General features: G+C 46.1%; 1 protein-coding gene across 3 annotated transcripts in view; it reads left to right on the forward strand.

The window, feature by feature from the left end:
* The window catches only part of ALAS2 (5'-aminolevulinate synthase 2), a 33,063-nt gene that overhangs the window by 14,685 nt on the left and 2,363 nt on the right, over positions 1 to 16,015 (forward strand). For 2 of the 3 annotated variants that reach the window (XM_053372024.1, XM_053372025.1), the window contains exons 3-10: positions 1,667 to 1,807; positions 1,913 to 2,011; positions 3,038 to 3,263; positions 5,535 to 5,719; positions 6,767 to 6,946; positions 11,610 to 11,774; positions 13,285 to 13,553; positions 15,553 to 15,715. In XM_053372024.1, coding sequence (XP_053227999.1) covers positions 1,667 to 1,807; positions 1,913 to 2,011; positions 3,038 to 3,263; positions 5,535 to 5,719; positions 6,767 to 6,946; positions 11,610 to 11,774; positions 13,285 to 13,553; positions 15,553 to 15,715 — 1,428 coding nt within the window. The remainder of the gene's footprint in view (positions 1 to 1,666; positions 1,808 to 1,912; positions 2,012 to 3,037; positions 3,264 to 5,534; positions 5,720 to 6,766; positions 6,947 to 11,609; positions 11,775 to 13,284; positions 13,554 to 15,552; positions 15,716 to 16,015) is intronic. The other variant, XM_053372026.1, reaches the window with a different exon arrangement.

A 16,015-nucleotide genomic window follows, 5' to 3' on the forward strand; every position in this document is an offset into this window, starting at 1 on the left:
AAAAGCTAAGCAACCCTGACACTAGAGGAAGGAGAGGGAAAGAAAGATCCAAAATCAGGACTTTCTTTCAGCCAGAACTGGCTCCTCTCAGGTTGGTGCCATTGCCATTATGAGAGAACAAGTGATTCCCAGCACCTCTTTTTCTAGGAAAAATAGCTGTGTCCAAAAGATAAGGTGTTTGGGTTTTATGTGAGGCAGGACCAGAGCACAGCTCAGTGGCTCAGAACATGTTTTGGTCCAGTCGTCTTCATCTCCAGTTAGAAACGGTTTAAGGAGCAAGCGATAGAAAAGAGACCTTCACCGTACAACTCATACCATACAACTCATGGAGAATTCTGGGAAATGTGGTTTGTGAAGGGCACTGGGCCTTTTGCTCTGTGAGGTCAGTGCCCTTAACAAGCTACAATTCCCAGAATTCTCTATGACCATCAAAGTGTTATGAGAGTGCTTTAAATTTGTGGTGCGGATGTGAAAGAGTTGGACGCACCCATAGCCTGACAAGGGACGCATGTGACGCTGTGGTCTAAACCACTGAGCTTCTTCGGCTTGCTGATTGGAAGGTTGTTGATTTGAATCCCTGCAATGGAGTGAGCTCCCGTTGCTCTGTCCCAGCTCCTGCCAGCCTAGCAGCTCGAAAGCATGCCAGTGCAAGTAGATAAATAGGTACTGGTGTGGCAGGAAAGTAAACGGTATTTCCGTGCGCTCTGGTTTCTGTCACCGTGTTGCGTTGCACCAGAAGCAGTTTATGTTAAGTTGTGGGCGAACATATCAGACGACACAGCGATTCTTCCAAAGCAGCTCTATTTGTAAGCTGGAACAGAATTGAACTGAGGAGCTCAGTCAGCTTGCTTATATAGAGCTCCACTAGAATGCAACAGTAACCATTTTCTGTAACTAGCCAATCACTGAACGTCACTTTTCGATCCTTCATTTGCATACAAACTATCCAATCACTGAACATCACTTTCGATCCTTCATTTGCATAACTATCTACAGTATCCCCCTGCTGGCCCAGGGTGAGAACTCAGTACATAACAGTTTAGTCATGCTGGCCACCTGACCCAAAAAGCTGTCTGTGGACAAACACTGGCTCTCTCGGCCTTAAAGCGAGATGAGCGCTGCAACCCCATACAGTGGTGCCTCGTAAGACGAAAAGAATCCGTTCCGCGATTCTCTTCGTCTAGCGGTTTTTTCGTGTTGCGAAGCAACCCTATTAGCGGCTAAGCGGATTAGCGCTATTAGCGGTTTAGCGGCTTAGCGGCTATTAAAGGATTAGCGGCTAAGCTGCTAAAAGGCTATTAGCGGCTTAGCGGCTTAGAAAAAGGGGGGGGAGCAGGGGGAAATTGCAAGACTCGCAAGACGTTTTCGTCTTGCGAAGCAAGCCCATAGGGAAAATCGTCTTGCGAAGCAACTCAGAAACGGAAAACCCTTTCGTCTAGCGGGTTTTCCGTCTTGTGAGGCATTCGTCTTGCGGGGCACCACTGTAGTTGCCTTTGACTGAACCTAACTGTCCAGGGATCCTTTACCTTTAGTTATAGCCTGACAAGGCAGATTCCTACATCCAGCTCTGAAAAAGTCTGGGGCCAAGTGGGGTACAGTCCCTATGGGGGCCACCATCTGAAAGATGGAACCAGCTGGGTTCTCCTCTCCTTCTTCTGCCCACTAGGCTCCGCCGCGCAGAGGGCGCCCCTGCTTCTCCCCTCCACACAGTGCCCTTTCATGGAGTCAGAGCGCAAAAGCGGCCAGAATTCCTTTGTGCAGGAGGCAAAACCTGAGGTCCAGGAAGATGTCAGGCCTTTCAAGTCAGGTAGGGAATGAAGAGGCCTGCATCCTATGGGGAAGTGAAGCGGAAGGGGGAGCTCCCATCCTCAACTTTTCCCTAGCCGTGATCCACTCGTCCTTCTCCCTCTAGGCATGTGGACTTCCCTAGTAAGGGAAGTGCAGTGCAGCCTCAAGAGGAAGTTGCTCGATTCTGACAAAGCGTCACACCTCATTCGGGACAACATGCCAGGTTAGTGAATGGGAGGACTCCCAAAACTACTCAGACGAGGAGACAGCGTAAGTGACACACACACACCTGCCGTGTGTGTGTCAGACGCAGAGCTAGCAATTAAGCATTCCAAGCCTTGTCTGAATTGGCTATCACTTTTTTCCCACCCAAAAAAAGTTTACTTTTAAGTTGTGTAAGAAATAATGCATACCCACCTTTAGAGGAGGCCATACCCTGTGCTGTTGTTTTTCTCCCAGTCCCTGATGTTATACACATGCTGTCTGATTGAAAAGAGGCAAACTTAAAGCAGCTAGTCACACAGAGACACAACAGGCAGCCTCCTCTAAGAGCAGGTTATTTTTACTGGGACTCTCAACTGGGGATGATTGAAGAGCAATATCCGACGAATGTGTCAGCTCAAGGATTTCTGCTTGTGCACCAGGACTCCCCACCCTCCTCCCCCGTCCCACACCCTCTCCCAATCTGTTCCAGAGTGTTGGGGGAACCCCTAGAAAAGATTTAGGGGTGTGTACAAGGGGAGGAAAGGAGGAGAATGTTCTATTGTGCAAGCAGAAGTCCTTGCACTGACGGGACATTCACATAGTAGTACTTTGGATACAACCCATTATGTCCAATCAAACAATGTGGCTGGGGTAATCCAGTCAAATGGGCGGCATATAAATAATAAAATTGTCAATAATATTGTTGTTGTTGTTATTGTTATTATTATTATTATTATGCAGAGATGGGGTGAAATTAGTTTCCTCCCAGGAGAGGCCAATTTAAGGACACGAGGTCAGTGCAGTAACTCATGCAGAGAAGAAACTGACAGCCTCCGACAGCCCCTGGAGAGTCTGTGCCACTCTGTCTGACAGCATGGCCCATGATCCATCAGAACTTGCCCCTGACTCCAAGTAAACATAACCTTCCTGCCCTCTCTCACAGGCTGCTTCTCAGTAGCTTAGCCTTGCAGGTGCTGAGTCATCCATTATAGAGAAATCAAGTGATTCCCATGGATTGTGTTAACCAGCCCTGTGTTTTTCCTAGCAGGGGGCAAAGTGTTTGAGTACGACCATTTCTTTGAGGCAAAGATCCAAGCGAAGAAGCGAGATCACACCTACCGGGTCTTCAAGACCGTGAATCGAAGGGCTGACGCCTATCCCTTTGCTGAGGACTATTCTGGCTCCCAGGTGGAAGCCCGTGAGGTGTCGGTCTGGTGCAGTAATGACTACCTGGGAATGAGCCGCCACCCTCGAGTCATGCAGGCCATCCGGTGAGTGGCAGCTGCCCGGCAATGTCTCCAGCACAAACTCTCTCCGACCCACACCTCGTCTAGTTCCAATGGTCTGTTTCAAGCTGTTCCGCATTGCCCTTGCAACCTGCCCCAGTTCACTTTTGAAATTCAGTGTGATGGCCCTTTGACATGATCATGGGGTCAGGCAAACAGGAAAAGATGTTCTAGCCCATGGGTAGGCAAACTAAGGCCTGGGGGCCGGATCCAGCCCAATTGCCTTCTAAATCCGGCCCGCGGATGGTCTGGGAATCAGTATGTTTTTACATGAGTAGAATGTGTCCTTTTATTTAAAATGCATCTCTGGGTTATTTGTGGGGACTGCCTGGTGTTTTTACATGAGTAGAATGTGTGCTTTTATTTAAAATGCATCTCTGGGTTATTTGTGGGGCATAGGAATTCGTTCATTATTATTTTTTCAAAATATAGTCTGGCCCCCCACGAGGTCTGAGGGATGGTGGACCGGCCCCCTGCTGAAAAAGTTTGCTGACCCCTGTCCAGCTCCTAGGCTGGAAACAGACAATAGCGCTTTTGTTTTCTCTGGAGAGATGAAGGAGATTTGAAAAATGGGTGGCTGCTTGTGCTGTGAACTCTTGCCCCAATTTTTACCGATGCTCAGCCTCACCATCCTGAGGCCACTGCCCAGGACCCAGGACCACCCTGGCCTTCCCATCAAAATGTGTCTGGGTCCAGAAGTTGCCATTTAAATTTCCCACAATGCCCTGCAGAGGCATTATGTCAGGGGTCATAGCAGGAAATCAATAATGGGAATTGTAGCTCTGGGAAGGAGTAAACTAGAGTCCACCCCACACATTCAAAGCACTTTTTAAGTGCATGGCTTCGCCCACATAATCTGTGAGGGGTAAACTACAGTTCCCAGAATTCTTTGCGGGAAACCATTAGCTTTAAATGTGCTGGTTTGAAACAGAGGTGAAGGTGGCAGAGAGAAAATCAATGTGTGTATGCCTTGGGGCCCTTTCCCAATCCTCTTTAAACCCTTTTTAAAGTGTTTTCTGTCTCCGACTCTAGGCAGCTTAGTGAGTAAGAGAATGAGCAGGAATATCTCTGATTCAAAGCTTACATCAGCCATGAATGGGTAGGCTTAGGCAAGACCCTGTCCTGTCATCCTAATAAGCCTGCCCACCCTCTTTCAACAGATCCATGAAGATAGCGCATGGTGTGGTTTTTGTATTTTATTGTAATGTGACTTTTAATTTGAGCTTACTCTGTAGGCTGCCTGGGGAACTTTTTGTTATGGGTTAGCAGGGATTGTATCCAACATGAATCTTACTCAGAGCAGACACATTAGGACTGATGGAAACAAGTCCTTTGATTTCAACGGGTCAGATCTGAATTAACCCTGGATGCAGCTTAACCCAAACCCCCCCTCCCCCATTTTTTTATTATTTTTCCAAATTTATAACAAACATATCAATAAATATAAAAAGAAGACATCAAAAAACAAACAAACAAACATAGATCCTGACTATAATAATTCCTCTTTTCTTAACATTGTTAGGTGACTTCCTCGAATCCCCCTGGCTGAATTTCCATATATACCATTGTAGCAGTTTTCCAAAACTATTTTCACATAAAATTTACTTAGTCAATTAACATCTTTCTTTCTTTTTAACTTTCATTTTAACATTAAACATATTATTCTATAACATCCCATATTTAAATCTGATACTTGCAAGTAATTCTGTTTAGATTATCTTAACATATTTAGCTAAATAGTCTTTAAATTTCTTCCATTCCTCCTGGTACTCCTCCTCCTTCTGGTCTCGGACTCTTCAGGTCAGGTCGGCTAGCTCCCAAAAGTCCATCATCTTCATCTGCCATTCCTCCACTGTTGGTACATCTTGTAATTTCCAATTTTTGTAATTTCCAATTTTTGGCCCATAACCCAAACCCCTTTTTGAAATGTAACCATCTTTGAGCACTTACCCATAGCTGTAGGTTTCACTAATGGTGGGGCAAACCACAGCTTCCAGTTCCTAGGAGGCAATTTTCATGGGATCGTGGCAAGGAGGAGAAGGGTGAACATGCTCCCTTCCTAGCACTGAGGGTGGCCCCAGCCTGAACCAGATTCCCCACAGTTGCTTTGCAAAAGAATGGAAAAGGGACCCAAGATCTGATCAAGGGTCTCCATGGTCTTATCTGGTTTAGCGATCCAGGTGTGATTCACCTTCTGAGTTCAGCCCTTTTTGGAGCAAATCTCATTCTCCTCTTCTTCCACCCTATCCTCACCAGGGATACTCTGGCTCTTTATGGAGCTGGGGCTGGAGGCACCAGGAACATTTCTGGCACCAGTAAGTTCCACGTGGAGCTGGAGCAAGAACTGGCCAGCCTGCACAGCAAAGACGCTGCCCTGCTCTTCTCTTCTTGCTTTGTGGCCAATGACTCCACCCTCTTCACTTTGGCCCGCATGATGCCAGGTAACCGGGGCAATGCAGTGGGTTGGCCTTTAGGGCCTGGCTGGGAGCCAAGATAGGGGAAGGACCATGGGCTCTGCATGGAGAAGGTTCCAAGCTCAATCCCCAGCATCTCCAAGTTGGGCTGGGATCCCGTGGAGTCTGTACTGTGTCAGATAGACCAGTGGGTCTGACTCAGGATGGGTAAATTTGACCGTGCTGGTTTCTCTCATTTTTTCCAGTCTTAAATCCATTTCTTTGTGTTTCTACATTAGTTTTTAAAAGTCCTCCTGAAAAATTATCAGTATTTTAAGGCAAAATCCTCCTAGTATTTTAACTATGCACTTACCCGTGTGTGCAATTTTGCATACATTGCTGCAGAGGTAAAGGTAAAGGGACCCCTGACCATTAGGTCCAGTCGCAGATGACTCTGGAGTTGCGGCGCTCATCTCACTTTCTTGGCCGAGGGAGCCGGCATACAGCTTCCAGGTCACGTGGCCAGCATGACTAAGCCGCTTCTGGCGAACCAGAGCAGCGCACGGAAACACCGTTTACCTTCCCGCCAGAGCGGTACCTATTTATCTACTTGCACTTTGACGTGCTTTCGAACTGCTAGGTTGGCAGGAACAGGGACCGAGCAACGGGAGCTCACCCTGTCACGGGGATTCGAACCGACGACCTTCTGATCGGCAAGCCCTAGGCTCTGTGGTTTAGACCACAGCGCTACCCGTGTCCCTGTGTAGCAAATATAGCATAGTGCAAATACAACACAGGGTGAATATCAAAAGATGGCTGTGTTTAGGTTTGTGTATTTGCTTTGGGAAATGCAAATGACTTAGGTCCACCTTGAAAGCATTTAGAATCATGCAATTGTAGACTTGGAAGGGACCCAAAAGCCATCTAGTCCAAGTCCCTGTGATGCAGGAGTCACAGCTTAACTTGAACTGGATCAAATTTCTCCCCCATACCAAGGATCTGGCTCAGTGTAAGGCAGGTTCCTTTGTCCTTATTCCAGTTAGGGGGAGAGCAGAGGCTCAGTGGGTGACCCAGAGGCTCCTTTTCCTCCTGCAGGGTGTGAGATCTATTCAGATGCAGGAAACCATGCCTCCATGATTCAGGGCATCCGAAACAGTGGAGCACCGAAGTATGTCTTCCGGCATAATGACCCCCAACACCTGGAGGAGCTCCTGAGCAAAGCCAATGCCGCCACCCCAAAGATTGTTGCCTTTGAGACTGTCCATTCCATGGATGGTGGGTAATGCATTTGTATGTTGTTAATATTTATTATTTGTTTCATAATGAATTTTCCAGATAACGTAAAATCAATATAAATAAAAAAATTAAGCATATTAAGAGATTCATCTTTTAGGACCCACCCTATACTTGTGACTGTTTTTAATACTGTATTTTGAATTGTTGGTGAGCCACCTTTGGACCTTATAGTGAAGCATGGGTAATAAGTTAAGTTAATGACAATAACAATAACAATAACAAGGTAATCAAATTCCACACTGAAATCCCAAGTCAGCATGCATGATAAAAGAAGAGTTTGGATTTGGATTTGATATCCCTCTTTATCACTACCCTAAGGAGTCTCAAAGCGGCTAACAATCTCCTTTCCCTTCCTCCCCCACAACAAACACTCTGTGAGGTGAGTGGGGCTGAGAGACTTCAAAGAAGTGTGACTAGCCCAAGGTCACCCAGCTGTTGGCTGTTTGCAGTATGGTAACGCTGCAGAGAGCTTGCTGGGGAGATCATGCATTAAAAAGAAAGGACTCAAAAATAACTTAAACAAGGTTTTAATAAGAAAAACAAAAACTCCTTTTACACTAAATACATTAACAATCAAACCAGACCCAACCACCAACCCATCCCCCAGGGTAATGGGAGAGCTAGGTGCTGCTCCTTATATACTACACCCAAATGCTGACACACCTTAATCAAATACAACTCAGCAGCACCTGCTACGTTTCACAGCTGTAAAGCTGGGTCTCGTTATCTTACTCTGGCCCTTGCTCTGGCCCCTTAAAGACATACACATTGGGTGGAACAATGATGAACCTTTACATTTAAATAAACCATTCAACATTTCCCCTGCGGTTCATCATTGTGGAACAAAAACATAAAGCATATTTTGTACATGTCTTTCAAAACAGAATGTCCACGTTGTGATGCATCTTTTAACAAAAGTTTAACTGTTTCAAATTTTACGCTTGGTGAATAACACAAATCATAATCTTCACCTGTAATTTGTTGAGAACCCTAGCAACAATCTAGCCTTGTACCTTACAACTTCATTTTTGTCATTCATTTTAACTCTATAAACCCATTTTGAATCAATAAGTCTCATATCTGGGGTTTGTGGTACAAGAGACCAAGTGTTATGCTCTTTTAAAGAAGCTATCTCAGAGTTCATAGCTTTATACCAATTTGCAGCTTGTTGCTTAGGTAATTTCTGAACATCATTGTAGCTTTTTGGCTCAAAAACTGCCTTATTGGCATACACAGTATTAAAATGTTCATCTGCAAAACGTTGTGGCTTCTGTCTCTTTCTATCTGAACGTCTCAGTCCGGAAGGAGAGTCAGACTCCTCAGACTTAATGGGACTAAGTGAACCACTAGTTTCAGGTTGTAAATCATTGTCAGATTGAAGAGATGCCTGTAGACTAAGCTCACGATCAGAAAACTCAAGAGAATCTAACCTCCCCTTGGGTGCCTGTGACTTTAAATCATCAAACAAATCAGATTCAACAGACTTTTTGTCTTTTTCCATTAATTCAGAAGCACCATTTCCTGCTGCTGCTGCTTCTTCCTCTTCTTCCTCAGTATTATCTATACCATCAGTATCTTGGAAGACAGCAACTCCATTCCAATTTACAGTTTGTATCATGCTTCTGGTAATATGAAATTTGCCAGTTGCTGGTATGTAAATTCTGTACGCCCCCTGCTGGTAGCCCATTAATTTTCCTTGGACACTACGTTCACCCAATTTCTGCTTAGCGGGATAATGCATAATTACATCTGAACCCCAAATGCGTAGGTATTTCAGATTAGGGCGTTTTTTAAACAGCTTTTCATAGGGGGTGACATCTAAACCAGAATGATAACTGCGATTTCTAACATAACAAAAGGCATTAAGCGCTTCAGCCCAAAAGTCTTTGGGCAGATTAGCATCGTGCAGATACGTTTTAACCCCTGCCTGTAAGTCACGCTGCACAACTTCAACAAGCCCATTTTGCCAGGGACTTCGGGGGCAAGATAACTCATGAGTAGTCCCCTGCGCTTCCAGGAATTTCTCAAAATCCTCAGAAACAAATTCCCCACCCCGGTCAGAAAACAGGTTCTTAATTGGTTTGTTAAAGTGCGTTTTTACCCAGTTGCAAAAAACTTTGTACTTCTCAAATGCTTGGGACTTCTCAGCTATTGCATAAGTCCAACAATATCTACTATACTGGTCTATCAGAGTAAGCCAGTACTTAGAACCTCCTAATGATGGTGGGAGTGGCCCAACTAAATCACAGTGTACACGCTCAAATGGCTCAGTTACTTTCCTATCTGAGCATCTACCCTTGCGTGCAACCTTAATCTTATTCTTGCAACAGGATAGACATTGCATAAAGAATTTACATGGTTTTAAGTTGAGGCCATTAACAATATTCTTTGTCTTAATTACATCAGCAAAATTCAGGTGTCCCAGAATTCTGTGTGCCTCATGGACACACCCGGAATGTGGCCTTACATTCCTCAACCCCTGGCTTGACTGTGCTGCTCTGCAGTTTATAGGCAATTGTGAGTAGGTGCGAAAATACAGTCTATATAAACCATCAGATTCCCGGGCATATAATAGACGTTTGTTCCCATCAAAAAACTCACACATTGACTTTAAGAAACGCACAGCTATGCCTTGACGAGCAAAACACCTTACTGATAATAAATTGTCCACTGACGGGCAGTAAATGCAGTTCGCTATTGTAATGTTTAAAGAGTCAAGTTTAACGGTACCCCTGCCAAGCGACTGCAAGACTTGTGAATTGGCTAAATGTACATTACCAATTTCCTCTTCGAAAGAAATAAACAAGCTTCGATCATTGCAAATATGCTGAGATGCTCCTGAGTCCACAACAAAAGACTTCCACTTGGCACGTTTAAGTCTTTTACGATCTGTTGTCCTAGCATGGAAAACTCGCGGCTCGTTTCTGTCTCTACTATACGATGTCGGCTGCTGGGCTGACAACCGTGACTGACGAACAGAAACAGGCTTGGGAGTACTTTGCTTTCTTTTGGATCTGCAGTCCTTTGCAAAATGTCCTTGTTTATTGCAGAACCAACAACGCTTTGCAGCTTTAAATGCAGTTGTATCACCACAGGTTTGCATATGGCGTTCCTCATTACTTCTGGAAATAGGAGTGCTTATGGCACAAGCCCCCCTTCTATCCAACTCGCCCATTAATCTTGCCGTCACCCCTTCCACAGTTAATTGTGCTGGTGGAACAGCAGATATCTGGCTAGCTATACCATCAAAGTCCTCATTAAGGGAACATAGAATGATAAAAACATACTGAATATCAGGTATCTCCATGTCCCTTCGAATTAATTCGCAGCGTATTGCCTCCAGACGTCTCAAGTGTGCTGCCAAATCACCACCAGGCTGCAACTTCGTCTGGTACAACTGCTTGAAAAACGTCAATGCAGATGCTGACTCTTTTCTAACATGCACTGCTGCAAGACTGTCCCACATTTCTTTGGCAGTTTTCTTATTTCTTATATAGACTACTTGCTGGTCGCTGACTGCCAAATTAATTATCGCCCTGGCTTTTGCATCTCCTTTCGACCAAGCATTAGTCACAGGGTCAGGAGGGTCATCAGTTACATAGGTCCATACTTCTCTAGAGGTCAAAAGCGCCTCCACCCGAAAAGACCACAAACTATAGTTCTCATCTGTTAGCTGTGGGAAGACCAGAGCCTTCTCAGCTTCAGGAACCCGGTCAACCATTCTGGAACTCTTCCAGACCCACAGAACTACGCTAACAGGAGAAGGAGTTTTCAAACCTTTCTCAGAGTCCAAAAATATGCAGTCATCCACTCAGCAGCTGGGCCCATAACCAAAGATGTTGGCTGTTTGCAGTATGGTAACGCTGCAGAGAGCTTGCTGGGGAGATCATGCATTAAAAAGAAAGGACTCAAAAATAACTTAAACAAGGTTTTAATAAGAAAAACAAAAACTCCTTTTACACTAAATACATTAACAATCAAACCAGACCCAACCACCAACCCATCCCCCAGGGTAATGGGAGAGCTAGGTGCTGCTCCTTATATACTACACCCAAATGCTGACACACCTTAATCAAATACAACTCAGCAGCACCTGCTACGTTTCACAGCTGTAAAGCTGGGTCTCGTTATCTTACTCTGGCCCTTGCTCTGGCCCCTTAAAGACATACACATTGGGTGGAACAATGATGAACCTTTACATTTAAATAAACCATTCAACACCAGCAGCTGCATGTGGAGGAGCGGAGACGCGAACCCGGTTCACCAGATTACGAGACTACCGCTCTTAACCACTACACCACACTGGCTCTCAAACAATTACCAGCAGAAAGTTCATTTGTCCTAGAGGCTGGGAATCTGTGGCCCTCCATCTGTGCTCCCGAACTCCCATCGGCCCTAGTCAGCATGGGCAATAGTCAGAGATGCTGAGAGTCATAGCCTGGAGGTCCAGAAGTTCCTCATCCTTGATTTTACATAGAAGAGCTAAAAAAGAAATCCTGTGTTGGATTTGATCAAAGCTGAGATCTTCAAAACATTTGATCTTCAAAACATTACTCTGCACATTTTCCTTACTGCACCTCCTTTGCAATCCAGGCCAGTAAGGGTCAGCATCCTTCATGCATTAAGTCTTCTCTGTCTGCAGGTGCCATCTGCCCACTGGAGGAAATGTGTGACGTGGCACACCGCTATGGAGCCATCACTTTCGTGGATGAGGTTCACGCAGTGGGACTTTACGGGGCCCACGGGGCTGGCATTGGTGAACGCGACGGAGTGATGGGCAAGATAGATATCGTCTCTGGCACCCTGGGTAAGTTTGAGGGTGAGCCACGGCCCCTAATGAAAAGGGCATCAGGGAGGGATGGACTATGGTGAAGGTCTGGGATGTTCTAGCACCGGATTTCCTGAACTGAGCAGGAAGTTGAAGTAGGTGGCCTAAAAGATGGCCTAAAACTCTATGGTCCTCGGTGCCACAGAGCAGCAAGTTTAAGCTGATGGGGTAGACTTGGTCAGGAAGGAACACCATGTTGGAGGCAAGTGGTTCTCCAGTGGCCACACCTGGAACAGCTTCGACTGGCCGGCTAGACCAGGTGAGGGTAGCCAACAGATCTCAAACCCTCGGTGAGTTAGGAACTTCCCCTGCATGTGAAGACAGGCTTGGGCAGATTGAGCAGGTGAGACCAATGGTCAAGAAGGTGGTTTCTGCACATGCTGTAGAGGGAAGTGAGGGGCAGATGAGGCTCATCCACCTGGAAAGGAAGCATCTTCAAGAGAAGAAGAAGCTAAGGAGTAAGCCCTGGCGCTGCTCTGGTTTGCCAGAAGCGGCTTAGTCATGCTGACCACATGATCCGGAAGCTGTACGCCGGCTCCCTTAGCCAATAAAGTGAGATGAGTGCCACAACCCCAGAGTCATCCACGACTGGACCTAATAGTCAGGGGTCCCTTTACCTTTAAGCCCTACACAAATCTGGAGTGGAGTCCTGAAGGCAGTTGGACGGTACCTTGTACAACTCCTTCTGGCAACTCTTGCAGCCAAGCTGGTGTCAAATGTATTACAGTGGTACCTCAGGTTACATACCCTTCAGGTTACATACGCTTCAGGTTACAGACTCTGCTAACCCAGAAATAGTGCTTCAGGTTAAGAACTTTGCTAGTGAGGAATGAAAGTTCCCCCCCAAATATCTGCTTTATATACAGTGGTACCTCGGGTTACACACGCCTCAGGCTACATACTCTTCAGGTTACAGACTCCGCTAACCCAGAAATAGTGCTTCAGGTTAAGAACTTTGCTTCAGAATGAGAACAGAAATTGTGCTCCGGCAGCGGGAGGCCCTATTAGCTAAAGTGGTGCTTCAGGTTAAGAACAGTTTCAGGTTAAGAATGGACCTCGGGAACGAATTAAGTACGTAACCAGAGGTACCACTGTACTTTCCTTTCTTTAGACCACATCAGTGAGACCACATCTTGTCATCTGGGCAGCCCAGGACCTCCATACACACCACCCAGGCTTGTGCCCTGAGGAGGTCACTTCAGTGCTGCTAACGCAGCGGTTTCACTTCACCTCCAGAGGCGTACTCCATTGTCTCTCAAGGCAGACAGATGCCCGCAGTTCCATCTCAAGTTGAAACAAGGATGCAAAATAAGACACATGAGGTTCCTCAGTTTGCCTAAAGTTATGCAACTTGCAGAACCCAACTCCCTTTAGCAAACAGTTTGGATTGTCTGCGTGCAGCATTCACCATTGTATTTTCAGTGCAGAGCCTAGGTGTGCTTCCAGAGTGCATGGACTAATGTCTGCCTTTTCTTCCCTCCCCTTGCAGGGAAGGCTTTCGGCTGTGTGGGTGGGTATGTGGCCAGCACCAAGTCTCTGATCGACACAGTGCGCTCCTATGCGGCGGGATTCATCTTCACCACCTCCCTGCCCCCCATGGTGCTGGCCGGGGCCCTGGAATCGGTCCGGGTCTTGAAGAGCCCCGAGGGGCAGGCTCTGCGCCGCTCCCACCAGCGCAACGTCAAACACATGCGCCAGCTGTTGATGGACGCCGGGCTCCCTGTGGTCAGCTGCCCCAGTCACATCATCCCCATACGGGTATGGCTCTCCGGGACGAAAACTACGCAGAAACGGCCTCTCTAAGTTCCACACTCTGTTTGCCAGGGGTGAAATAGGGAGGGCTATTTCACCAAGTTTCTCCAGGGGGGAGGAGAAATTATCCAACAGTGGCATTAGGCAGCCTGGAGCCTTTCAGGTGTGGCTGGACCCAGCCAGACCCAGGCAGCGTGGTCCCCAGTTGGAGACAGCAGTGCTTCCAAATTCCAGTTACTGGAAACCACCAGAGGGGAAGAGCGCTTGGGTCCTGTTTGCAGGTTTCCCAGAGGCCTCTGGTTGGCCATCGTGACAACAGGTTGCTGAACAAAACGGTTAAATGGCCTGCTGCAACAGGCTCTTCTTTTATTGTGTTTTTCCCCCAAAATTTTTTATTCATTTTATAACACAAATAAAAAACACAAACAGAAAATACAAACAATACAAACATATTCTTGCCATATCCTTATTTTTCTAAACATTGTTAAGTGGGCTTCCCCAAGTCCTACCTATTTGATTTTCATTTTACTTCATCTTTAGCAGTTTACATGTATCATAATTTCTAACCATCTCCCCCCCCCCCGCACTTACTTTATCCATAAAAAACTTAACATTTTATCACTTATAAAATACACTATCTTCTACTTCTAACCCTGCCACCTATATCCACTTCCAAAGCTATTCTAAGATTTAAATGTTAACATATTTTTTCAAATATTCCTTAAACTTCTTCCAATCTTCTTCCACCGTCTCTTCTCTCTGGTCTCGGAGTCTCCTGGTCAGTTCGGCAAGTTCCATATAGTCCATCATCTTCATCTGCCATTCTTTTGATAGTTGGTAAATAGTTGCTTCTTCCAATTCTTTGCTAGCAATATTCTCGCAGCTGTTGTGGCATAAAGAAAAAAAGGAACATCCTTTTGGGGGATTTCACCCCACCCACCACTATACCAAGTAAAAAGTAAAAAGGCTTCTGGTTTTTTTAATAAATGTGTTTTTCAACACTTTTTTCAATTCATTATAAATCCTTTCCCAGAAGTCTTACCTTGGGGCACGTCCACCACATGTGGTAAAAGGTTCCTTCTTTTTCTTTACATTTCCAGCATTTATTATCATGAGTATGATAACTTTTTGCTAACTTCACTAGTGTTAAGGTTCTTCTTATTGTTATACGGAAATATCATTATGTTCTTATGTTGGGGATGATGATGATTGGGAGACCTACAACACCTGGAGGGTAAAAGTTCCCCATCCCCATCAAGCAGTTTTGTAGAGGAAGGGCTCTTCAACAGGAGTAGCACAGCTTCCCCCACCCCTCCAAACAATATTGGGAATTATAGTTCTGTGAGGGATAAACCACAGTTCCCAGAATACTTTGGAGGAAGTTGTGACTGTTAAAGTGGTATGAATGTATTTTAAATGCATGGGGTGGTTGTTTTCCCCCCTGACATTATTTATTTATTTATTGCTGCTGCTGCAAGCAAATATGTTGGAAGTTTTTGCATGCTCCACAGGGTCCTGGACCTAACACCATTCTGAGTATTTTGGTGGTGGTGGAGAATGATGTAACTCTCTCACACACAAAGGGTAGGAAACACTCCAAGAAAATTATACAAAATGGCAACCTTCCAGTGGGGAGGAGAGGAGGAGGGTGGGGAAAGCCCAGGGCAGTCATGGGTTTATCTAGTGTTATGGGTAGAGGACCCCAGTTGTCTTCTGAAGAACAGCAGCAGAGTGTATGGCACAATCCAGCTAATATGAAGCACTGAAATCTCAGTTTCGCTGGGGAAGACCCTGATATCAATATTCGTTATTACTTTTATGCTACATTCATAGCGCTTTACAAAAGTGTAAAAGGACTCCCTCCGGTTCTATTTAAATCAAAGGGACTTAATGGTGCTGATGTTTTGGCTGGGTCATTGACAGCTACAAAAGGCAGGATGGGAGGACCAAGGAACTAGACCTCCGGCTTCACTCTCTTAGCAATGTATGGTTCTCTCCTCCACAGGTTGGAGACGCAGCCCTGAATTCTCACCTCTGTGACCTGCTTCTGGCTGAATACAACATCTACGTCCAAGCCATCAATTACCCTACTGTGCCTCGGGGGGAGGAGCTGCTGCGGCTGGCCCCCTCGCCCCATCACACACCACCCATGATGAATTACTTTGTGGGTAAGTCACCACGGGGGACACGGGTGGCGCTGTGGGTAAAAGCCTCAGCGCCTAGGGCTTGCCGATCGAAAGGTCGGCGGTTCGAATCCCCGCGGCGGGGTGCGCTCCCGCTGCTCGGTCCCAGCGCCTGCCAACCTAGCAGTTCAAAAGCACCCCCAGGTGCAAGTAGATAAATAGGGACCGCTTACTGGTGGGAAGGTAAACGGCGTTTCCGTGTGCTGCGCTGGCTCGCCAGAGCAGCGATATCACGCTGGCCACGTGACCCGGAAGTGTCTCCGGACAGCGCTGGCCCCTGGCCTC

Source organism: Podarcis raffonei, chromosome 17 (genome assembly GCF_027172205.1).
Source record: "Podarcis raffonei isolate rPodRaf1 chromosome 17, rPodRaf1.pri, whole genome shotgun sequence".
NCBI classification, from domain to species: Eukaryota; Metazoa; Chordata; class Lepidosauria; order Squamata; family Lacertidae; genus Podarcis; species Podarcis raffonei.